Source organism: Apis mellifera, linkage group LG4 (assembly GCF_003254395.2).
Source record: "Apis mellifera strain DH4 linkage group LG4, Amel_HAv3.1, whole genome shotgun sequence".
Lineage (NCBI taxonomy): Eukaryota > Metazoa > Arthropoda > Insecta > Hymenoptera > Apidae > Apis > Apis mellifera.
In genome coordinates, this window is record NC_037641.1 from 4797512 (window position 1) to 4821162 (window position 23651).

The window sequence follows — 23651 nt, forward strand, 5'->3', positions numbered from 1 at the left end:
ATTGATAAATAGACGAATTTGACATGTGTTATATGATAATAGATAAGTTTCAATTGATATCATGTAAAAACATTTTAATTATTGACTCAAATACAATACAGTTCAATACTGTATCTGTAATGTGATTTTGAAAAATAACTTAATGCTATTTTAAGAAAATGACAACTGAACAAAGTGGACACAATCATTCTCTTGCAATAAGACAAGAAATACAACGTTTTGAAAGTGTTCATCCATCAATTTATGCTATTTATGATTTAATAGATCTTATTTCTGATACACACATTGCAAAACAAATTCGTGAACATGTTGTTGCAATTGAAGGTATGATATATATGTATATTTTAAGAAAAGAAAATTATATATATTTTATATCATTTTAAATATATATATTTTTTTTTGTCATATAAAATTATTAAAATAAAATCTTTTCTTAACAGATTCCTTTGTTAATAGTCATGAATGGACATTAGCTAGAGATGTTCCAGAATTACATTTGGGAATTATTGGCTCATCTGACTCAGGAAAATCTGCTCTAGTTCATAGATATTTAACTGGTTCTTTTATGCATGAAGAATCTCCAGAAGGTGGTCGTTTTAAAAAGGAAATCTTTATTAATGATCAGAGTTATCTCTTATTAATTAGAGATGAGGGTGGAATACCAGAATCACAAGTATAGAAAATATATTTATATATTTATATAATTATCATATAGATATATATCCATATGTATATATTAAAAAATATAATATAATATATATATATATATATATATATATATATATATATATATATATGTATATTTGATAATATTTAACAAAAATATTTATTTCAGTTTTCTGCTTGGATAGATGCTTTATTACTTGTATTTAGTTTAGAAAGTGAAGAAAGTTTCTCAATAGTTTGCAGTTTTTATAATAGAATGTGTTCATTTCGAAATATGTCAGAGGTACCAAAAATACTTGTAGGAGTTCAAGGTAATATTTAACATTTCTCTTATTTGCAAAAATATTCTTTATTATATTATATATTAATATGTATATAATTAAATAATATTTATTATATTTTATTATTTAGATTCAATTAATGATTCTAATCCCCGAGTTATAAAAGATGTTAGACCACGAAAATTGGCATGTGATTTAAGATGTCCTTATTATGAAACATGTGCTATTTATGGTTTAAATGTTGAAAGAGTATTTCAGGATGGTAAATAGTTTGAATTCTTAAGATTATATGTATTTTAACTTTCATTAAAAATTAATTTATATATAATTTTTGTAATATTGAAAATTCACAATATCTATAATGATATATATATATGAGTATCTATGATTATATATATATATCATTCATTTTTATTATATTTTTTCTTACATCATACTATTATGCTTCAGTGACTTTGATGATTATTTTGAGAGTATTCTGAATATTACAGTGTGTCAAAAAATTATACAACACATATCTGCAAAGCATTATCGATGTAATGGACAACAAGTAATAGACAATGAAACAAAGTATCCTGTTGCAATGATTGCCAAAAATACACAACTTCTGACCAAAGAAATGGAAGCAACAAATTCATCAAAATTAAATGTAAGTTATAATCTTCTTATGTATATAAATTATATCAAATTAAGAAGTTTATATAATAAATTATATTTGTATGTATAGACATCAGATAAAGATGAAGATTCTAGATCATTTCATAATAGTACCACTCAAAATGATTCTGGAATAATTGGTGATAATTTTCATAATACACAGAATCAGCATGGAGATTTTAGATCTTCCATCTTAACACCAACTACTATCAGGTTTAATATAATATTTTAATAAAATTATATATACTTTCTTCTTAAGAAAAATAAAATTAAATATATTTTATTTTTATGATGTAGGAAATTTAGAAGAAAATCTAATATATTTACTCCATCAAAAAAAGAAAAATATAATATGGGTGAAATGGGTGTTGGCAGGGAAATACCTGTTAAACAAGGATATTTGTTTAAACGCAGTAGTAAATCTTTAAAAGAATGGAAAAAAAAATATGTTACATTATTAGAAGATGGTCGTTTAACTTATCATTCCAGTTTACATGTAATTATCCAATAACTAAATATTTTTTTAATATAAATATATAATTAAATTATATAATATGTTTGAAATATATGTATTTGTTTATTTGTTTTTTTTTTTAGGATTATATGAACGATACTAATGGTAAAGAAATATTATTACAATATGTGACTGTGAAAGTGCCTGGAAAAACGCCTAAAGGTTCTAAATCATCCAATGCTCAAGGTATTAAATCATTATATTCTATTTTTTCTATTTTAAATAAATTAATTTTATATTCATTTTACATATATATATGTTTTATTTTTACAGAAGATAGCTTTGAATTTTCTATCATTTCATTAGAAAATAAGACATGGCATTTTGAAGCAAATAATGCAGAAGATAGAGATAGTTGGATTTCTGCTATAGAACAACAAATATTATCAAGTTTACAAAATAGTGATGGTGAAAAAAAAAACGAAACTGATGCTTTCAAAATGCATTGTATAAGAAACAAAGTATCAGGAAATGATGCTTGTGTAGATTGTGGAGCATCTAGTAAGTATACATATTTATTTATAAATTTATTAGAACAATTTTTCGAGTTTTATCTTTAATATATAATTAATAATTCTAATAAAATTTTAGATCCAGACTGGGCTAGCTTAAATTTAGGTGTATTAATGTGTATTGAATGTTCAGGAATACATAGAAATTTAGGTTCACACATATCAAAAGTTAGATCCTTAGATTTGGATGATTGGTCGTAAGTGTGATACTTGTATAATAATTAATTTATAACTAACAATTTTTCACTCTATTTGAAATGAATACAATAAAAATATTAATATTATTAATATATGTTCTTATATATAATTATATAAGATTATATAGTATCATATGTATATATAGCAGCATAAAATAACCTTAATATTAATTTTAGCGCAGGTCAGTTAAGTGTAATGTTAGCTCTTGGCAATGATATAGCAAATAGTGTATGGGAATATTGTCTAAATGGAAAACAGAAACCAAATTCAGATTCTCCTAGAGAAGAGAAAGAACAATGGATCAGATGGAAATATGAAGACAAAATTTTTTTACCACCAATTAATCCAAACATTTCTTTAGGAAAGCTGCTTATTGATTCAGTCTGCCGGTAATTGCTTTGAAACTTTGAAATAATTATTATAAATAATTATTACCTAATTTGTTTAAATATAAAATAATTATTAAATATTAAATATAATGTAGGGGTGATATGAGAGCATTTACATTGTGCTTAGCCAGATGTAGTTATGAAGATATTAATATGCCTGTTAGTATGGAAGATTTAAGAACACCTTTGCATTTGGCTTGTGCCACAGGAAATTTAGCTATGGCACAACTTCTTATATGGGTACATATTCACTCTTGAATAATTATACTGTATATATTATACTATATAATATTAAAAATTAAATTTTTATATTATTAAATAATTACAGCATAAAGCAAATCCACAAAATTTAGACCATGAAGGACGTACATGTATGTCTTATGTACGAGCACTTGAAAGGACGCTTGACAATTCATCGGATTCTATGGAAATGCAGAAACTTCTTGAAGTACTTGAACAAGCTAGTGTTTCTGGAGTAGATGATGTAGAGACCTCTCAGTATTAAGATTGTTTACATTACGTACTTATTTTGCATGTAAAGCCATATTTTAATTAATGGCTTAGAATTGACATAACTTTTATTATTAACAGTACTGATATTCAAAAAAACAACCAAAGTATGTTAAATGAATTTGAAGCATAAAACTCTATTTCTATAAAATAGAAAATTTATGTTACAATATATACCTTTTTAATAATGGCTATAAATCTCATAAAAAATTTGATCAAATATTTTAAGAAATATAACATACTTTGCATATATATTTGTACATTGAAAAGTAGTTTGAATTAAAAATGTAATTCATATTATTGTATTTAATAAGGTTTAGGTCAGTGAAAGTAATGTCTAATAGTAAATTGGAGTGTACATTATCAATGACTGAGAGTACAAACACTCATAAATCTAGTTATATTTATACATTGAAATACATTTAATGTATTTGAAAAATGCTTTTATAATTTTTATTTTATTAATTATGAATTAAATGTAATTACCTCGCAATATAATTGAATTTATTTTGATACCTGACCAAATTTCGTTTAGAATTTCGTTTTATTAAAATTTTTTAAAATCAATTTTTATTTAAATTTATTAGATGAACAAATGGCATTTATCACATAATATCCTTCATCTATCATATCCGAGTTATCTAAAAAAAAAGTCAAATATATATATATATATATATATATATATATATATATACTAAAATATTATATAACATTAATTTTTAATCTATATTTTACCTAATTCATATATATTTGTTGGAAAAATCGGTGATTCACTATAATATTTAATTGTTGTTAATTTTGTTAATTTAGATTGAGATGAAAGTGAAATTCTTCGTATACTTGGCATTCTGAAAATAGCATAATAATAATTATACAAAAATAATGTAATTTACTAGAATTATTAAAATTATCAAACTTACTTATTTAAATTATTAATTGCTGAAAAAGGAAGGGGAGTATGTAAAATATAAATTTTATTTTGATTTAAATCATCACAACTTTTTATAGGTGATTTTTCACCAATATATTGTTTATAAACACAAGAAAATAAAATTCTTAGATCATCACTTGAACATTCTAAATTATCTTGTATTAATAACATAAATTCCAAGCATATATGAATTTGTACTAAATATAATAGTTTTTTCCTAAAAAACATATATGTATATATATTTACATATACATATGCACAAATATAATTTAATAAATAATTTTTTTATACCTATAAATATCAACTGTAAATTCATCACATAAAATATTTTTTAATTTTTGTTGAATATCGTGCAATTCATCAAATCTTGAATTTACTAAAATGTATATATAATCTTTGTATAATTTTTCAAAACCCATATCTATGAGATATTCTAATGGTAAACTACCAGATAAGAAATGTGAAATTATTTTTTGCTGTTGTGGATTGTTAATTATCTTAGAAAATTTTGTTGAATTTGTAAAATTGACCTAATATTTATCAATTACATAATTAATTAGATTTAATTAGATTTAATATAAAGTTTAATTTTTTTTAATTTATATATTATACCTGTGGCAAACAATCATTTATTATAATTTCTTCAAGCACTGTATGAATGCATTTTATGATTTCAAAATAATTTGAATTCTCTACAAATATGAATATTGTTTTATATAAAGATATGAATATAAATATTTATTAGTTAATATATACTTACTTATCAATAATTCCCATAAAAAATCTGTAAAATCTAAATTATGTCTTAATGGCAAATTTTCTATACATTGGTATATTTTTATTTCATTTTCTAAATTTTCTTCATTTAAAAAATTAATTTTGTGTGTCTTAATATTATCAGAATTTCTAAAACTATAATCTCCATTTAACAAAAGATTTAAATTGTTTAATACTACATCATGTTCCTATTTATAATATAAAAAATGATGAAAATAATATTACTAAAATTTTAAAATGATATAAATACTTTAAATATAATAATATCTTTATATACTTCATTATATGGATTTACAAAATTCTGTGGAAATTTCAAAGGAATTGAATTATAATGAGAACTTATGTTTTTTGTATAATCTTCTAGTATAGTCAAGTATTGATTTAATAATAATAATTGTTTCCATAATTCTTTTAAAGGACTATTATTTGAATTTGTAAGAACTTGCACGATCTAAAACAGAAATAGAAAAAAATAATTAAAAAAATATATATTTAATTTATTATATTTAATCTTACCAAATTATTTTTGGATGCTCTTGTAAGTGGATATAATGATAAACTACAAGTATCTACTTCTATACTTAGACTTCCTTCAAAATTACTTTTTATATTATAATCCTTATTAATTATTTTTTCTTTTGTTCCAAATAAATCAAAAGTATTAAATGCAGAGACACTAATCTATATATAAATAAATAAAATATATTATAAATATAAACATAAATATAAATTTTTAAAATTGATACTAACATCTTGTTCACATGCATGTGAAAATTCCAAATGTTGTTGAAAAAAAATTTTAGAGGAAGATTCTTTTAAAAATTCAAAACTTTCAATCTCAGTTGAACAAACTTCTATTGTAGTAAACCATTCTTCTTCAATCATTGTACCTAATAATCTACTTTTTTTATTATCCTTACCATCACAAAGAGCAAATATTAAAAAGAAAGAATCATTTATAGATTCAATACATGCATTCAATGCAGTACTAAAATAAAATCATATTAAATATAAGAGTAATAATAATAAAAGTAAGACTAATAATTAATACATAAAAATAATATATAAATATAATATATAAATAAAACTATATTACAAGAAATAATTATTGATATATTTTTTATCAATTTACCATGCTTCTGTTCTACTTAATGGTAGATATTTTTCTTCTTCTTTGTACCAATTTTGTTTTATCAAAATTGTACTATTTTCGAAATCATCTTCTCCAAATGAATATTTCAAAGGTGAACCAGTAATTTCAAATTCTAAAATAATATATATATAATTAAATAATTAAATTAAATAATATGAACTTTTATTATTATACATAAATACATATTTTTTATTATACATATATAAACTACTATAGCACGAATAAAAAAATTATTTATATAAAAAACTTACGATTTGATTGATCAGCATTGATGAATTCTGAACAATTATCAATAGATTTACAAGCCTGATAAATAATAAAAGAGCATTTAATAAAATAAAATTTTTTTAAAAAAATTATAAATGTATAACATACTTCTTTATATAAAATAACATACGGCGTATTTTTGAATTGTGGAAAAATTCGAGTCACGTATGATAAACAAATTTTATCTATTTTTATAGATGGATCCAATATTTTTCGCAATGATTCAAATTCAAACATTATGATAATTATTTAGAATTTATATTATAGAACTACGATTTATCTTATAGAATTCTTTCAAAATATATATTTGAATTAAAGTTATTTAAACATTACTTGAAATATTGTGTTCAAAAATGCATCATAATATGATTTAAGCTATATATAAATGTTATTTAATATTATAAATTCTAAATTTTAATATTTAAAACTTGATATTAAAATAGCTTTAAAATTTAATATATTAACATATATTTATATATTATGAATATGATCAAAAACATATATACATTTGGCAAAAAATATATATATAATAATGTATTATGTATTCAAAGATAATATTTAGTTGATTTTTGGAACAGTACTGAATATTCGTAGGTTTAGTCTTCAGACAGTTTCGAGTTTGCGCTACTCGCAGTGGAAGACATCGATATGTCAATACTTCTATGATACAAAATTTTTAAAGAAAGTATGATGTCGTAAAAATACAAAAATATACTCAAAAAATAATCGTAGTTACGATAGTGATTAGGTTATGAAAAAGTCGAACAAATATTGGACAGGTGTGGGTAACATTTCAACAGTGTGTTTGTCCGAAGTAAAGAGGGACCGTGAGGACCTCGAAGACAGTCTTCCGACTTTTTACATGAAGGAACAAGATATTCCTGAATATCTTGAAGGCTGTGGTTTAACCACCTGTACAGCCGGCGACATGCCTGAGGATGTAGACGGTCTACGGGATAATAAAGAGCACGCAAAAGAAAAAAAATTATCATCTGCGTCCATAGCAGGACCTGATACCAAAAAAACAGTAACTGTCAAACATCCCGAATCAAATAAACCGAAACCAACTACAAAAAAAGGCAAACCGATACAAGCAGATTTAGATGTTTCTAAAGAATTTACGAGATGTAGAGAAGAATGCTTAGAGCGACTGGATTTAAGTAAATCTAATATTACTCATTTACCAAGTACGGTACGGGATTTGACGCACTTAATCGAGTTTTATCTATACGGTAATAAACTCGTAACATTACCGCCAGAAATCGGTTGCCTTGGAAATTTGGAAACATTAGCTTTGAGTGAAAATTCTCTAACAAGTTTACCAAATACATTAGAGAATTTAAAATCTTTAAGAGTTCTTGATTTAAGGCATAATAAGTTGAGTGAAATACCTGATGTCGTGTACAAGTTGACGAATCTCACAACTTTATTTTTACGCTTTAATCGAGTTCGATATGTAAGTGATAATATACGCAATTTGACAAATTTGACAATGCTAAGTTTGAGAGAAAATAAAATCAGAGAACTTCCAGCTGGTATTGGCAAATTAATCAATTTGATAACATTTGATGTTTCTCATAATCATTTGGAACATTTACCTGAAGAAATTGGAAATTGTGTCCAGTTATCTACACTTGATTTGCAACATAATGAGCTTTTGGATATTCCAGATACAATTGGAAATCTAATCTCATTAACAAGATTAGGACTCAGATATAATAGATTAACTAATATTCCAAAGTCCTTAGCAAATTGTAAATTAATGGATGAATTTAGTGTAGAAGGAAATCAAGTATCTCAATTACCAGATGGACTACTTGCAAGTCTCTCTGATTTAACAACAATCACATTATCTCGGAATGCTTTTACTGCATATCCATCAGGAGGACCAGCTCAGTTTACAAATGTTTATTCTATCAATCTTGAACATAACAAAATAGATAAAATACCATATGGTATTTTTTCTAGAGCAAAAAATCTTGCAAAGTTAAATATGAAAGAAAATCAATTAACTGCTTTACCATTAGATATTGGTACATGGATCAATATGGTTGAATTAAATTTGGGTACAAATCAACTTACAAAAATTCCTGATGATATTCAATGCCTTCAAAATTTAGAAGTTTTAATATTATCTAATAATTTATTGAAACGTATTCCTGCCAGCATAGCAAATTTACGTAAACTCAGAGTATTAGATCTTGAAGAGAATAAAATTGAATCTTTACCAAATGAAATTGGTTTTCTAAGAGACTTGCAGAAGTTAATTTTACAATCAAATCAGGTAACTTCTTTACCAAGAGCAATTGGACATTTAACAAATTTAACTTATTTAAGTGTTGGAGAAAATAATCTAAACTATTTACCTGAAGAAATTGGTACATTAGAAAATTTAGATTCACTTTATGTAAATGATAATGCTAATTTACATAATTTACCATTTGAATTAGCTCTATGCACAAATCTCAGTATTATGTCAATTGAAAATTGTCCACTTTCTCAAATACCACCAGAAATAGTTGCAGGAGGACCTTCCTTAGTAATTCAGTTTTTAAAAATGCAAGGACCTTATCGATCCATGTAACAAAATTAAAAAAATTATTTTATGACTTAGATGTCGATTCTTAACAAGAGTGATACAGAAACAAATGATATTTGATATCAATATTTATTAATATTAAATTTTCACTGTAATGATCTCACATCAATAAAAATTATATAAATATAAATATATAATATGAAAAAAATGTGCATATATTTGTATTCTGATAAGATGAACTATGAATAATCATATATCTGCGATACATTTTCAATGATAATGAGAAAAGAAACATATATATAAATATATTATAATTGTAATTATAAAATTGGTGCTTGAAAATATGCACAACAAATAATAAAACTACAAGAAAATGAAGTCATAATAAAATATTTTAGATACAATAAAAAAAAAACATTACACTCACATTTTATTAATATAATATAATTTATGATATTTTATTCATCTATTTTATCTGTTTTATATATATTATTTAGTAATCTTATAAAATGTAATATATCTTAATTTGCATGCAATATATTGTTTTACTATTGTATATTATAATTCTATATTATAATTATTTTATAATTTGATAACTTGATAATATTTATGCCATAGCAAATTCATTGAATTTACAAATTTATTACACAGATACCTGAAAATATTCTTAAATATATAATTATTATTTTCAGGATATATATATGAAATAAATAATTATTCAATTGAAGAAATACAATTAAGAATCGGCATCAACAATTTTATATTTCAGTTAGCTATTCATTGCCATATAAACAAAATATTTTGATGATAAAATTAAATTAATTTTTAAAATAATAAGTTTACTTGTAATATAGTATGAAAGTATATATTATTAGTTATTTCATATTACATTATAATTATGGAAGCTTCAATTATAAGAAATTTTATAAGACATTATTCTTCCAGAAAAGAACATCTATTTGTATAATTTAGCACATGCTATAATGAATAATATATTATTTTTTCTATTTCTAAAACTATATATGAGGAAATTTTATATTTAAACATCATGAATAATTACAAAAAAAATTTTTTTATATTTGTTTAATAAGTTGCAATATTAAGTAGCAATTATCTATATTTTATTTATCTATATTTAAATAAATTTACAAAATAATTAAAATTTATAAAATTTTTTAATCAATAAATTATGTTTTTATAATTATTGAAATTAAGATATTTTATTAAATATATGGATTTTATTATATATTATTTAATTTTGGCAATATATTATTATCAAATCATTTTTTGCTAAGTTCCATAGATAGTAACTTTTAACATAATTTAAAAAAACAAGCATTTTTTTGACATTAAAGTTTTTGTACTTTATATGCACTAAAATGTGTGTAGTGCCAATATAAATTATAAATAATAGTATTATATATATTATTTTATGGTTAGTTATATATAAACTTAGATATATGTGTATATATATATGTTTATATTGGATTTATGAAGTTGATTGGATTTTATTTATAACCATATAGCAATATATTGATTTTTTTTACACATATTACATATTTCTATATACATGTGAGTACTTGATAAGTATATTATTTTCTTGTTTAAAAATTATAATAATAAAAAACAAAAATTTGATTTATAATCCATATTACTATGCAATGGCTGTGCAATAACAAATTAAATAATTAGCACAATTCTATATTTATTAATTGTAATTCAAAATAATATCATATTAATATATATCATATAATTAACAAACAGATATTTTTTACTCATTAATTAGTGTTCTTTCAATATATTGAAAGCATTTATCATATGCTTAATAAAAAAAGAATTATAAATGTTGTAAAACATGTAGGATAAATATTGATATTCATGTATTCTCATTCAATTTTATTAAGTTACAACACTTTATAAATAGAAATGCAAAATTTTAATTTTATAAATTATTAAAATATATAATGGAACTTAGCAAACTTTTAATTATAATTAAAAAAAAATATATGTCTGTTCTGTAATTACTCATTGATGTGCATAAATGTATGATTTATTATGTGTCTATTTATATAGTTTTTTCCATAATAGTTATGTTTTAAATATTATAATATAATATATTTATATTAAATTTTGTCTTTCAAACTTCTACTTCATGGAATAAAGAACGATAATAATATTGCATAAGATTTAACTTCATATTAAAATTTTTTTCTTTATGTAATAATAAATTTTATAGATAATACTAATAATATATGTTTTATGCAATTATGTAATAATGTATAAGTTGATTGAAAGTTAATATCAATTTATAGGATTTATGTCAAAATGGTTATTTTTTAATTGAACATTAATAATTATGTATATAATTTATAAAATATCATACATTTATCTTCTTTACTAAAAAGATGTACAAAATGTTGAAACTAAGATATCATTTTCTTTTAACAGTATATGTGTATGTTTAACACACATTAAAATAGAATATCAGAATATATGCAAAAGTTGCCAAAAGAAATACTACAATAAAAATTATTGTGATAAACTGTTCAACAGTTTTAAAATATGTAAGTAATATATTATATTGTATGATTGGAAAATGATTAAAATTTATATTAAAATTTAAAATAAATTGCTTCTCAAATTATAATCTTGTTGAATAGTCTATCAAATGCGACATTACATGTATAATTTTAAAATCATGATATTAATGTAATTCAATATACATATATGATTATATAAAATGCTGTATATTTCTAAATATATAAATATATTATAAACATTTCAGAATTTTTTATTTTATTATAGATATCATTTATAATACTACAATTAACTTAAAATTTTTTTATTATATATCAATTTTTTTTAATATGTTAAAAATATATTAAATTATTTTTAAGAAATTAAATATACATTTTTTTTTTATAATATTATTAATTTTTTCTTCTTATTCCGAATTTTTCACACTTTTTTCAAATTTAAGAGAAATATGACTACGTTTTTTCATAATAAATCTGCCAAACTTTACATTGGTTTTAATATTATAACACTATAATATAAAATGTATATATGAATATATATAGTAAAGAATATATACATTAATAAATTATACTGTAAATAATAAATATTCTATACTTCTTTAGATCCTTCAATGATGTTAGAAGAACAAGATAAAAGTTTATTTTCTTTAATATTATCATGTAAAGTAGATTTTTCAAATAATTTTTTTGCACTCATAAATCTTTCAGATGTATCTGTTGACTTCTGATTAATATTTATATTACATAAATTCGAAGAATTTTCTTTAGTATTTATTAATCTAAAATTAATATATATATATAAATAATTTTTTTTAATTCGAAATATTTATGAATATAAATATTACTTTATTTAATTATAATTATACCTTATGAGTTCTAATAATTCTTTTGAAAATAATTTTAAATTATCTAAAATAAATTTATAATTTTTTAAATCTTTTTCTATATTTTTATCACAAATTAGATTTATTTGATTATTAATAATGTTAATTTCATCTTTTAATTTCAATATTATATCATACATATTAATTTCTTTTAAATTTTCATTAATTATATTATATTCACATTCATGAAGTTTGTTTAATTCTATATTATCAGAATTTGTATTAAAAATAGAATTAAAATTATGCATCAAAGAAAAATTCCAAATTTTATTACAAAATTCATCTTCTTTAATCCAAACACTGTAATTTATATTATCCTATAAAATGACAATCTATTTTAAATCAGTATAAAATTGAAAATATATATATAATTTAATTAATATATTAATTTTTTAAAAAATTTTTATTTAACATTTTTTAAAAATTTTTTACTATTATATATTTTATTTTATATTATTATTTATTTACAACATATAGTATGTGTAAACAATTCTAAATTTATTAATAATTTATTTTTATTCATTAATAATTTACCAATTCTTTATGTTTTTCTTTAAGAGTTTTTTTTTTAAGTTGAAGAGTATTATTTCTTGTATTTAAAATATTCTTGACAATTTTTAATTCTGTATTTTTATTAACGTATTTTATTAAATGTTCATCATCTAAAGAAGACATAATTTTTTAGTATGTACATAAATATGCATATTAATTATAAAAATATATCATAAATATATTCATAGTTGAATAGATTTTTGTGTTATATTATCTGAAAGCTACATATTCATTTATTATTGTTTCATATCACATGAGATATTATTGATTTAGAATAAACTGAGATAACAATTCTATTGAAATAAAAGAAATTTTAATTAAATGTAACAATTACGAATATATAGAACACATATATCATTTTTATTTGAAATATTTTTTTATGTCACAACTTTTAATTTCTGACATGATCGGTAATATAGAACATAAGATATAAAATCTTATAAGATTATAGTTCTATTTTATATATAATCTGTGATTATTAAATAAGAATATTACTTTTTTTTAAAAAGCTATATCTGCAAATATTTATTTATCATAATTTATTTTTTAAATTGTAAAAAATAACTGATTCATTGAATATTAAAAATTGAGAAATCAAAAAATTTTATATTTTTTTTTTTTTTTTTTTTTTAGTTTTATAATATTAGTAGTGATTCTTGATTGGTGATTTTCATTAAAATATTGTCAAATAACCTACCATATATGTATATATAGTATCTTCAAAAGCTATTTATATTATGGTGTGATGGAAGCTTATTGAGTAAAGTAACCTATTTCGTATATAAACAAACTTCATTTGAAATTTTATTCAGCATCGAATATATATAACGGATAAAATATTTTAAAGTATGAATATAAATGTAATATGAGTTCGAACGGTCTGAAAGCATTAAAAAAAAGGTTAGTATAAATTTGAAATATTTTTTAATTTTTCATTTCTCAACAATTAATAAAATACAATATATTTTATAGAATATATTAAAATATAAAAGTTTAAAAATTAGAAAATAATAAATATATCATAGCATATAATTAAAAATAATTTAAGCTATTTTCTATTAACTATAGCAATTCTTATCCACAAAAAATAAAAAATCCACGATGTCAAAAATGCTTAGAAATGGGACATTGGAGTTATGAATGTAAAGGAAAGAGGAAATATTTACATAGATCTTCACGTACATCACAATTGAAGAAAGCTTTAATGAAACAACAAGAACCTAATGGGTAAATTTATAAAAGATTTAACTTATCAAGTTTTAAAGTTCAAAAAATAATGTTAATAAATTATATATTTACAGTGAAGAACAGAAGAAAGAAGTAAAAAAAAGTCGTTTACAGAAAAAAATGAAAGGAGAATTTAGTAGTTCCAGTAATACAAATTCTAGTGCTGAAAGCAGCAGTAGTAGCAATGATAGTAGCACTAGTAGTTCATCTTCAGATAGTGAATCAGACTCTAGTGATAGTGTTTCTAGTAGTAGCAGTGGAAGTAGCAGCAGCAGTAGTAGTAGCAGTAGCAGTAGTAGTAGTAGTAGTAGCAGAAATAGTAACCATTGTAACAATTTTCTATTTTCTCAAAGATATAATGTTTAAACTATTTTAGATAAAAAAACAAAAATCTTTCAATAGATCCATTTTTTAAATATTTATGAAATATTTGAATAGTTCATATGCAATAAATAAATATATACATATAATATATATATATATATACACATATATATATATATATTATATATATATATAATAATTTCATTGTACAAAATTAAAATATCTAAAAAGTACTTACATGTAACATAATTTTAAATAATAATTTATATAACGCGTCTTGTAATAGAATTTTGTTATTTATATATATTATAATACAATACTTCTTAATTATATCAATATTTGTAACTAAACAAGGTCATAATTTTGTACCAAAAACATTTTCACAAATTAGAAAGTATTTACTTATAAAATCAAGAATGTGAAATATAAGTGTTATAAGATTTAGTAAAACAAATTAATTTTTTATTGAACTAATATATCAAAATGTAATTCATTGTAAAAATTATGTTAATATGATGAACAATATCATGTTGTAAATAAAATTATGATTGCATTCCTAATTATTTTTAGTGTTTCTTCAGTCATCAATAGTTTCAGGAAGTGTTTGTATTATTACTTTTCTTTTTGAATCATAAATAAAATTATTTGATTTGAAAATATCACTTTCATAAAATGGTTGAAGATTGTGTATATCGATTTGTTTAGCCTAAAAGAAAAGAAAGATTTTAATTATTGAAGTTTACAAATTTATAAAATAAATAAATAATTTATACCCGATCTAATAGATCTTTTTCCGAAATTTCAATTGTTGTAATACGATTTCCGCGAATAGCTTTTTGAAACGCTAAAGTATCTAATGTAAGTTGTCTAAGTATATAATATAGAAGTTCAGTATGATTTTTCTGGAATGATAGATATTTCTGGAAGGTCTAAAAAATAATAAAACATTTATTACAATTTCAATAAAATTGTTGTATATGTTATTATTATTATATAAATTGTTATATATGTATTGTTTATTATTATATTTGCAATATTTTGTACTTACTTGGCGCATACTTTTCATTACTGAATATTTTTGTGTATCAACAAAACTATCAAGCATCATTCTAATAGCAAGATTGATATCAGTTTCTTGAACATGATCACGCAAATGCATTTTAGCACTTGCTTCAGCCATTCGTATAATACTTTCTATATGTCGTACGGTAATCGGTAAACTTCCAGTGGCCTATTAATCGTTAGAATATATATTTCTAAAATTTTTATAAATATTACATAAATATTTTTAACTTACCAAACTTTCTTGTCTTAATTGACTATATAATTTTGCTACTTTATCTTGATCAATATTCGTTAATTTAGGATGAATGTTTTGTCGTGCATAAACTATATATTTTTTTAAAAGATCTTGTGGAATAGATATATCATGTGTATTATCTATAGTAGATATTATTTTTCCTGCATTTGTTGGATGATGTTTTATATGAGAGTTTACAACAAATTTAGCCAAATGTCGATCTTGCATAGGATCTATTTCATCTTTTACTACACAAAGAATATCAAAACGAGATAAAATTGGTTCTGATAAATCTACCTAAGTAAAAAAAGAAAAAAAAATATAAATTTATTATATTTTTTTTTTATATTCATGTATATCTTACATTTTCTGAAAATGTCATACTAGCATCATATCTTCCTCCAATGGGATTAGATGCAGCTATTACTGAACATCTAGCATTAAGTGATGTAACAATTCCAACTTTTGAAATGGAAATACTTTGTTGTTCCATAGCTTCATGAATAGATGTTCTATCTTGATCATTCATCTAAAAATATAATATAAAACATAATGTTTATATTTTATCATAAATATTTTATAAAATGTACCTTGTCAAATTCATCAATAAGACAAATTCCATGATCAGCAAGAACCAAGGCACCAGCTTCTAATGTCCATTCACGAGTTGTTGGTGATTTTCTTACAAAAGCAGTTAATCCTACAGCTGAAGCTCCTTGACCTGTTGTAAATACTGATCTTGGTGCAATTTTTTCAACATATTTTAAGAATTGAGATTTAGCTGTTCCTGGATCTCCACATAATAACACATTAATATCTCCTCTGACTTTATGCTTGTTACCTAAATAATTATAAAAATTTTGTATAAATTATTATATAGAAAAAAATATGTAGAAATCAATACTGAAAATGAAAATACCAGGATTTTTTGGCTCTCCTCCAAATATTGCTAATGCTAAAGCTCTCTTTGTATATTCATGACCATAAATTGAAGGAGCAATACTTGCAATAATGCGATCAGTAATTTGATGATCTTTGCTTAAACCAATAATACTGGACACATCTTCTTCAGTCAAAGATTCTACAATTTCTTTAGAATCTTTTACTTGTAAATGATTAGCAAGAAGAACCGTTGCAAATACTGGAAAACCCTTAAATAATAAATAAATATTAAGTAATTAACATAATATTTTTTAAAATAAGCATATTGAATAACTTTTACTTGTTCTGTATTCAAAGAACCATCATAATTATTTGTATAAATAGCTGTAACATCTACTTCATCCCCAGGTTTACAACGATCACAGAGATCTGATAAAAGAATACATTCTTTACTTCTAGGAATTCTTCCTGCAGGAATTTTGCCTGGTGATTCTTGAATTGTAATTTTTTGATAATTTCTATATATTGTTTGCTCCATATTAATCTGTAATTAATATAAATATTTATATATATAAATTAAATTTAATAAATATATAAATAATATATACCATGAAAGGTCCAATGCTTTGACATTCAGGACATGAACCAGGTTTAACTTCAGTATTTTGATTTTGTACAAAAGGACCAAGTATATATCCACATTTTGTACAATCATATTTTACAACAGACAATTGTGGTAATACTCCTGTAGTTGCAGTAACAACTCCTAGAGTACGGACTAGTTGATTTAAATGTAATTTCCTAATTTTTATTATAAATATATTATTTTTTATAAAATAATATAGTTTATAAAAAAATATAAATAGTTATATTTTACCTAAATGTACGAATTTCTTCTATTAATGGTAATTCTGATATTCTAACATGAATTTCACTTGTAACTCTTTCATAACTAGGAAATATAGTTAATACCAATTCTTTTGCTACTTCATCAAATATTTCTAACATTTGAAATGGTGCTTCTGGTAAAAAATATGCCAATACATGCTCTTTACTAGCAAGTATAGGGAATTCCACAACAAAGCTAGACTATTAATAAAATGACAAATTTTTTTTTATATCTTAATATGATTATTATTAGAGAATTAATAATGGAAAATATACTTGATTACTCTCGCACATATGACGAATTCGTTCTTTATACATGTATTGTCCTTTTGAATTAGTATGTGTACGAAGAAAGCTTTTAAAACGATTAGAAATTTCAGTTTTGGGTCCTAACATAGACACCCATTCTTTAACTGAATGGCCCTTAGTATCTTCTAAATTTTCAATAGATTCAATCATCTATAAACATAAATATATAGATAAAATATTTTTTTGTAATAATAAAAATAATAAATGATACATGATAGTAGATAAGAATCTTACTTCTGTATCTTCAATTTCACCTATTGCTGCTTTTTCAGCCATACGTCTTTTACGAGCTTGCATTTCTTCTTCATCACTTTCATCTTAAATATGTAAAAATATATATTATATTTAAAAAAATATATTTATTATCATTATAAAACTAAAAAAACTATACCATAAAGTAAATATCTATCATCTCTGATAATGCCTGCTGCCCGATCTCTTTTATGCATAGCAGCTTCAGCAGCTGCACGTTCTCCTTGAGACATTTCTGAATAATCTTCATCATCTAGTACATCTGGATCATATCTATCTAATTCTGGCATAGGACGATAATCACTAAAATATTAAATCAAATTTCATATTACAGTATTTTTATATAATAAAAAAATAATATAAATAAATAATAAAAATAAAAATTTACGCTTCCATGTTATCCCCAAATAATTCCTCCCCTTCTTCTTCTTCTTCTTCCTGATTAACATCATTGTCATTGCCAAGTAAATCAGATTCATCTTCAAATGGTTCATCTATTTCTGGTGCAGGAGATGTCATTGCTTCTGTATGTCTATCAGAACGTGCTGGACTAGAATCCTAAAAAACATATATATATATATATATATATGTTAATATAAAAAATGATTGAATTAAAAGATCGATGAAAATTAAATTAAATTAAAATAAAAAATAAAAATTATTTATTTTTTTAATTTATTTATTAATATTGTATTTTAAAATAATTGATTTGAATATAAATATAAATAATTTTTTTTTTTATAAACATAAATTATATTTTATAAATTTAAAAAATTATAATATTTTTAACATCTTACCATTGTATCGAAATATAGCAGCAATCAAACAAGTCCGTAAATAAAAATACTTATAACATTAATAAGAATAATTCTTCTTTCTTCCTATTTTAAGCGTAAACTAAAAAGTACGTATGAATTGGCGGGAATTTCTTTACGACTTATTTAGTCATGCCAACATTTTTTAACAAATAACTATAATTGACCAATAGTAAAAATTCTTTATTCAAAATAAATGAAATTATTGGATAATGAAATTTGTTACGTGTATTTTCATTAATTCATTTTTCATTAATTATAATTAGTTGATATAACATAAATTGTTGTACAAAGATACTTATAATATAAATTTTTTTTATAAAAATAATAATATATAATAAAACAAAATAAAACAATAAAATTTATATAATTTTTATTTTTTACTGACATTTGTTGAATAAGAAGTATGTTTTAAAAAGTATAAAGATTGTAATTTATCTACTACAGAAGTAATTTCTGCTTGTATATTTGCTGCTCTTACAATAAGATAAAGAGATTCTTGAAAACGTTTTTGTGCAATTCGTAAACTCTGTGGTACCAATACTCCAAACCATTTTATAGGATCTTGAATCTCATTTCCAATTTTATCTAACTTTTTTAAACTTATATCAAAATTTGGAACTATTTTTCCAGTTTCCTCAGTTAGTTTTGTTTCTAATTCAAATAATGTAACTACTCTGTCATCATCAATTGGAATCTGTAAAACACTTATACTTTCTTTGCCACGTATATATTTGGCTTTAGCTAATTCAATGTAACCATCACGCAATATTTTTTCCATTTGGACATTAATATTAATTTTTTCTTCTATTAGCTCTAAATTACGCAATAAATTTTCATCAATAGCTTTACATATGTCATCTATACTTTCATGCATATTGTGTATTATTGGATTTATTACAATATAATATTGTGGAGTATAATATAATCTAAAATATAAAATTATATTGTTAATAATAGTATTAACTTTAATATATATATTAAATTCTTATATATATTTTTATATACTTATTTTTTATACATACCAAGAATGAATGTTATTTTTATGTTTTATAAATTATTACGGTTTAATAATAATTATATTGTTTTTGTAAATAATTATTTTAATAATTAGTTTTAGTTTAATAAAAACAAATTATTTATATATAATTCAATTCATTTATTTTATTTTTTTTTAAATAATAATGACATGTCATTTCTAAAACTATCAGAATTAGAACATTTGGCTACACTGCTAAAGTATGTGGGTGTTATAAAATTGGTACATCGTATAATTTTATGAATATAAATAATGGCAGTTAAAGAAAAGCAAACAGATACTTCTACTGATGAAATAGAATGGAATATTGAAAATGAAATTCAATTATTTTTTGCTATGAATGGTCATAAACCCGTTGGTAAGATTTAAATTCATATAATACTCTAGGTTATATTTACATTGATGAAACAAAAAAAAAATATTTAATATTATATAAAATATCTAATTTTACATAAAAGAAGATATTTAATTAGATTTCGTTAAATTTTTTTTAAGGTATTAATAAATATTTTCACATGGTTTGCATATGGGAAAAATTTCGTGCTGCAATTCACAAGGATGTATCATTAAAAACAATTTGGGAACATTTAGAATCAATGTATGATCTAATGGCTCTGGTACTTACTATTATTTTAAAAAATTAATTATAGTCAATTAAAATAATCTTGATGATTTATTTAAACTATTATAGGATGATATGGAAGATTTACCATTTCCCAGTCAAGAGATAGATTTTTCTTTACCAGAACAAGAATTTTTGGGACCAATTAAATCTCGAAAGAGAGAAGAACCAGAATTAAAGCTAAAAGAACAAAGAGATAAATTTAAAGAACTTAAGAAAGAAAAAGATTTTAAGGATATTATGAAAAAAGATACTGTTCTTCGTGATCTTAAAGGAAGTAAAGATATTGATAAAAAAAAGGAAGAATTTAAAAAATATGTAAAAGACATAGAACTCAAAAAAGATAAACTCAGAGAAATTAAAGATATTAGGAAAGACTATAAATCTCCTAAAGGACGATCAAAGGGAAAAGATGATGTTGAAGAAATAGGTATATATATATTTTTGATATTTTTAAATAATTTTTAGAAACTAGAAAAAATTAAATAATTCCTTTATTTAGCTTCAAATGGTAAAAAAGAACGTAAAGATTCTGATTCTGGTCGAGAAAGCTTAAAAAGAGGTCCAAAACGACCAACAAGACAAAGTGTGGATTGCACAACTAAAGCATCCTCTAGTCCACGTGATACACCTCCACCAAAACGAAGGAGAATATAACAATTTGTTTTAAGTTATTATATGTACATTATATAAACATTGTTTGAATTTTAATATATGAATAAAATGTGAATCGTGTATTTTTCTGTACATGAAACACATGATAACTAATACTTTAAAATTCAATTTTATAAAAAAAAATTTATATTAAGTCATTGTAAATATTTTGTAATGAATGCAAAAAAGAATATTAAATGTTTATTAAAATTTATAATAATTTTTTTCACAAAAAAAACAATATTAAGATAATCAGTATAATTTATTAAGTAATCTAGTGATTACAATAAAAATCATGTTATGAAAATAGATAAATAAAGCAAAAATTGGTATTGATTACTCATTAATCAATATTTATTACAAAGATTGTAACATCTTCATTGACATATATATGTAAAAATTAGATGATTAAAAATTTGGCCATACTGAGTTTATCTGTGCTATTGGAATAATGGGTGATCTTCATTTTTCTTCATCTTCAGTGGAATGAATTGTATTATTATATTATTAGAATCCAGACACTATAGAAGATTTTTACGTGTCGGAGATAAATTCTTCTATTTATCGAAGTCTTCTTGCTTCACGTTCAGATTCCAGTAAGGTTAAGAGATCACCTTCTCGTACTGGTCCTTTTACATTCCTGATAATTTGTCGATTTTGTTCACCCAAAAATTCGACTTTTACTTGCGTACATTGTCCTTGCGAACCTGTTCGTCCTAAGACTTTTATAACACGAGCCAAAACTACTGGTTTATCCATGTTGTCTCACGTGGCTTTAAAACGACAGAAAAGAGATGTTTTACGGAAATGAAAGAACCTTCACAATCCAGTAATAAAAATGGCAACTTCCGGCTCGTTTATCCAGCAAAATTATCATTGTGTTTAATTAAATAAAATAAAAAAAATAGATAAAAATATATTTATAATTAGTAAGATATACTTTGTAAAAATAAAAATTATTTAATTATTTTAAATAAATGTTGTTTAATAGATAGATGTTATCATTATAATTTATCTATTAATAGATGGCGTTTGAATTTAAGCATGTTTTTAATGTATTTTTATATACTTAATAAAAGTAATGAATATGTTATAATTATTTCTTAAATTATTATTTTATGTAGTTATCATGGAATTAAAAACTTTTTAAAATTGATTGATTGCTCAATTGTTATTTTGGTTTTTATAAATTATATATTATAAATTAGTTATGTAGTTATAAATTATATATTATAAATTTTTATATATTTTGACAACATGTATTTGTACTTATCAGATTTATAATATCTTAAAATATTTCAATGCAGCAACAAGTTAGAAAATCTAACTTAATTACTACAATTTAAATAATAATGTAAAGAAAATAAAATAATAAAATAAAATATAATCGTGAATACGTCCAGAAGTTATTGTCGAATTTCAATATCTGATATGTAATTCTGTTTTATATAAAGTTTTAATTAATAATAATCAATCAATCAATCAAAATTAAAATTCAATTTTAAATGCATAAATTTTTTATAGTATATCATGCTATAATTAAGATGTAAATAATATGTTTAGTTCATTAAGTCTCTATTAAATAATAATAAAAATATTAAATGCATTTTAATAAAAAGTGTTAATTAGACTTGAATTAGACTTATTCTTGAAAGAATATTAAACTCTTATTGTTTTTTAATATAATTCAATATTGTGATTTATCACTCTAAACAATATACTACTCAAGTACAAACAACAACAATTAATTTTTTAAACACAAAATATCGTTTTTTCAATTTCAGTACTAATAATACATAAAAATAGCAATCAAATATTTAAAATATTTAATACATTTTTGCATACAAATCTTGCAACATTATTCTAGAAAAAAATTTGTTCTTAAATAATTTAAATCCCTTTTTAAATAAAATAGTTTTTTTATATATAATTTGTTAAAGAATTTTACGTTCGTGAAAACTGTTATATATTT

General features: G+C 21.9%; 8 protein-coding genes across 9 annotated transcripts; 4 read left to right on the forward strand and 4 right to left on the reverse strand.

Moving 5' to 3' along the window:
• Positions 1-158: 158 nt before the first annotated feature.
• On the forward strand, positions 159-4166 carry LOC724383 (centaurin-gamma-1A). The gene is made up of 13 exons (XM_003249651.4): positions 159-324; positions 441-673; positions 836-977; positions 1078-1209; positions 1439-1596; positions 1675-1817; positions 1902-2100; positions 2202-2304; positions 2392-2619; positions 2710-2827; positions 3005-3217; positions 3313-3457; positions 3546-4166. The coding sequence occupies exons 1-13, from the start codon at positions 159-161 to the stop codon at positions 3720-3722; spliced, it is 2157 nt and encodes a 718-aa protein (XP_003249699.1). The 3' UTR covers positions 3723-4166.
• A 70-nt stretch (positions 4167-4236) lies between these two features.
• Positions 4237-7207, reverse strand: LOC102656142 (protein zwilch homolog). Its single transcript, XM_006560552.3, has 12 exons — positions 6964-7207; positions 6840-6894; positions 6568-6700; positions 6186-6423; positions 5952-6116; positions 5713-5886; positions 5419-5623; positions 5271-5350; positions 4950-5188; positions 4648-4875; positions 4463-4575; positions 4237-4368 (listed from the first exon to the last, which is right to left on the reverse strand). Exons 1-12 carry the CDS (start codon positions 7090-7092, stop codon positions 4298-4300), a joined length of 1830 nt encoding a protein of 609 aa, XP_006560615.1. The 5' UTR covers positions 7093-7207; the 3' UTR covers positions 4237-4297.
• Positions 7208-7433: 226 nt separating this feature from the next.
• Positions 7434-9803, forward strand: LOC107964349 (leucine-rich repeat protein soc-2 homolog). Its single transcript, XM_016911949.2, has one exon. It carries the CDS (start codon positions 7607-7609, stop codon positions 9437-9439), a length of 1833 nt encoding a protein of 610 aa, XP_016767438.1. The 5' UTR covers positions 7434-7606; the 3' UTR covers positions 9440-9803.
• Positions 9804-14035: 4232 nt separating this feature from the next.
• LOC100578773 (zinc finger CCHC domain-containing protein 10) lies at positions 14036-15187 on the forward strand. The gene is made up of 3 exons (XM_016911950.1): positions 14036-14267; positions 14436-14594; positions 14669-15187. Exons 1-3 carry the CDS (start codon positions 14233-14235, stop codon positions 14958-14960), a joined length of 486 nt encoding a protein of 161 aa, XP_016767439.1. The 5' UTR covers positions 14036-14232; the 3' UTR covers positions 14961-15187.
• Positions 15188-15295: 108 nt separating this feature from the next.
• LOC411640 (DNA replication licensing factor Mcm2) lies at positions 15296-19582 on the reverse strand. Of its 2 annotated transcripts, none has more exons than XR_001702823.2 (15): positions 19347-19582; positions 18938-19107; positions 18689-18852; positions 18532-18614; positions 18265-18447; positions 17978-18189; positions 17709-17901; positions 17441-17644; positions 17138-17369; positions 16809-17059; positions 16583-16747; positions 16216-16515; positions 15967-16138; positions 15692-15847; positions 15296-15624 (listed from the first exon to the last, which is right to left on the reverse strand). XR_001702823.2 is itself a non-coding variant. In XM_395109.7 (15 exons), exons 1-15 carry the CDS (start codon positions 19347-19349, stop codon positions 15496-15498), a joined length of 2628 nt encoding a protein of 875 aa, XP_395109.3. In that variant the 5' UTR covers positions 19350-19580; the 3' UTR covers positions 15296-15495. The 2 variants fall into 2 exon arrangements, 1 of the variants encoding a protein (XP_395109.3); XM_395109.7 differs by having other exon boundaries at positions 15967-16149; positions 19347-19580.
• A 138-nt stretch (positions 19583-19720) lies between these two features.
• Positions 19721-20441, reverse strand: LOC102656291 (coiled-coil domain-containing protein 115). The gene is made up of 2 exons (XM_006560554.3): positions 20390-20441; positions 19721-20293 (listed from the first exon to the last, which is right to left on the reverse strand). The coding sequence occupies exon 2, from the start codon at positions 20239-20241 to the stop codon at positions 19738-19740; it is 504 nt and encodes a 167-aa protein (XP_006560617.1). The 5' UTR covers positions 20242-20293; positions 20390-20441; the 3' UTR covers positions 19721-19737.
• A 99-nt stretch (positions 20442-20540) lies between these two features.
• Positions 20541-21793, forward strand: LOC550814 (MRG/MORF4L-binding protein). The gene is made up of 4 exons (XM_623203.5): positions 20541-20761; positions 20899-21020; positions 21095-21455; positions 21528-21793. The coding sequence occupies exons 1-4, from the start codon at positions 20656-20658 to the stop codon at positions 21680-21682; spliced, it is 744 nt and encodes a 247-aa protein (XP_623206.1). The 5' UTR covers positions 20541-20655; the 3' UTR covers positions 21683-21793.
• Positions 21794-22015: 222 nt separating this feature from the next.
• Positions 22016-22508, reverse strand: LOC724531 (40S ribosomal protein S28). Its single transcript, XM_006560555.3, has one exon. It carries the CDS (start codon positions 22436-22438, stop codon positions 22241-22243), a length of 198 nt encoding a protein of 65 aa, XP_006560618.1. The 5' UTR covers positions 22439-22508; the 3' UTR covers positions 22016-22240.
• Positions 22509-23651: the final 1143 nt, after the last annotated feature.

What these genes read in the sequence shown, in the direction of transcription:
- LOC102656142 (XM_006560552.3), bottom strand. Translation starts at nt 7,092, where the DNA reads ATGTTTGAATTTGAATCATTGCGAAAAATATTGGATCCATCTATAAAA. An exon ending in ATGTTATTTTATATAAAGAA is followed by an intron (nt 6,895 to 6,963) that starts GTATGTTATACA and finishes ATTATTTATCAG; the next exon opens with GCTTGTAAATCTATTGATAA. An exon ending in CACATGCATGTGAACAAGAT is followed by an intron (nt 6,117 to 6,185) that starts GTTAGTATCAAT and finishes ATTTATATATAG; the next exon opens with ATTAGTGTCTCTGCATTTAA.
- LOC107964349 (XM_016911949.2), top strand. Translation starts at nt 7,607, where the DNA reads ATGAAAAAGTCGAACAAATATTGGACAGGTGTGGGTAACATTTCAACA.
- LOC411640 (XM_395109.7), bottom strand. An exon ending in ATATGTGCGAGAGTAATCAA is followed by an intron (nt 18,190 to 18,264) that starts GTATATTTTCCA and finishes TTTTATTAATAG; the next exon opens with TCTAGCTTTGTTGTGGAATT. An exon ending in GAAGAAATTCGTACATTTAG is followed by an intron (nt 17,902 to 17,977) that starts GTAAAATATAAC and finishes AATAAAAATTAG; the next exon opens with GAAATTACATTTAAATCAAC.
- LOC724383 (XM_003249651.4), top strand. Translation starts at nt 159, where the DNA reads ATGACAACTGAACAAAGTGGACACAATCATTCTCTTGCAATAAGACAA. An exon ending in TAAATCATCCAATGCTCAAG is followed by an intron (nt 2,305 to 2,391) that starts GTATTAAATCAT and finishes TTATTTTTACAG; the next exon opens with AAGATAGCTTTGAATTTTCT. An exon ending in TGTAGATTGTGGAGCATCTA is followed by an intron (nt 2,620 to 2,709) that starts GTAAGTATACAT and finishes ATAAAATTTTAG; the next exon opens with ATCCAGACTGGGCTAGCTTA.
- LOC550814 (XM_623203.5), top strand. Translation starts at nt 20,656, where the DNA reads ATGGCAGTTAAAGAAAAGCAAACAGATACTTCTACTGATGAAATAGAA. An exon ending in TGTATGATCTAATGGCTCTG is followed by an intron (nt 21,021 to 21,094) that starts GTACTTACTATT and finishes AAACTATTATAG; the next exon opens with GATGATATGGAAGATTTACC. An exon ending in AGATGATGTTGAAGAAATAG is followed by an intron (nt 21,456 to 21,527) that starts GTATATATATAT and finishes TCCTTTATTTAG; the next exon opens with CTTCAAATGGTAAAAAAGAA.
- LOC724531 (XM_006560555.3), bottom strand. Translation starts at nt 22,438, where the DNA reads ATGGATAAACCAGTAGTTTTGGCTCGTGTTATAAAAGTCTTAGGACGA.
- LOC102656291 (XM_006560554.3), bottom strand. Translation starts at nt 20,241, where the DNA reads ATGCATGAAAGTATAGATGACATATGTAAAGCTATTGATGAAAATTTA.
- LOC100578773 (XM_016911950.1), top strand. Translation starts at nt 14,233, where the DNA reads ATGAGTTCGAACGGTCTGAAAGCATTAAAAAAAAG. An exon ending in CTGAAAGCATTAAAAAAAAG is followed by an intron (nt 14,268 to 14,435) that starts GTTAGTATAAAT and finishes TATTAACTATAG; the next exon opens with CAATTCTTATCCACAAAAAA. An exon ending in AAACAACAAGAACCTAATGG is followed by an intron (nt 14,595 to 14,668) that starts GTAAATTTATAA and finishes ATATATTTACAG; the next exon opens with TGAAGAACAGAAGAAAGAAG.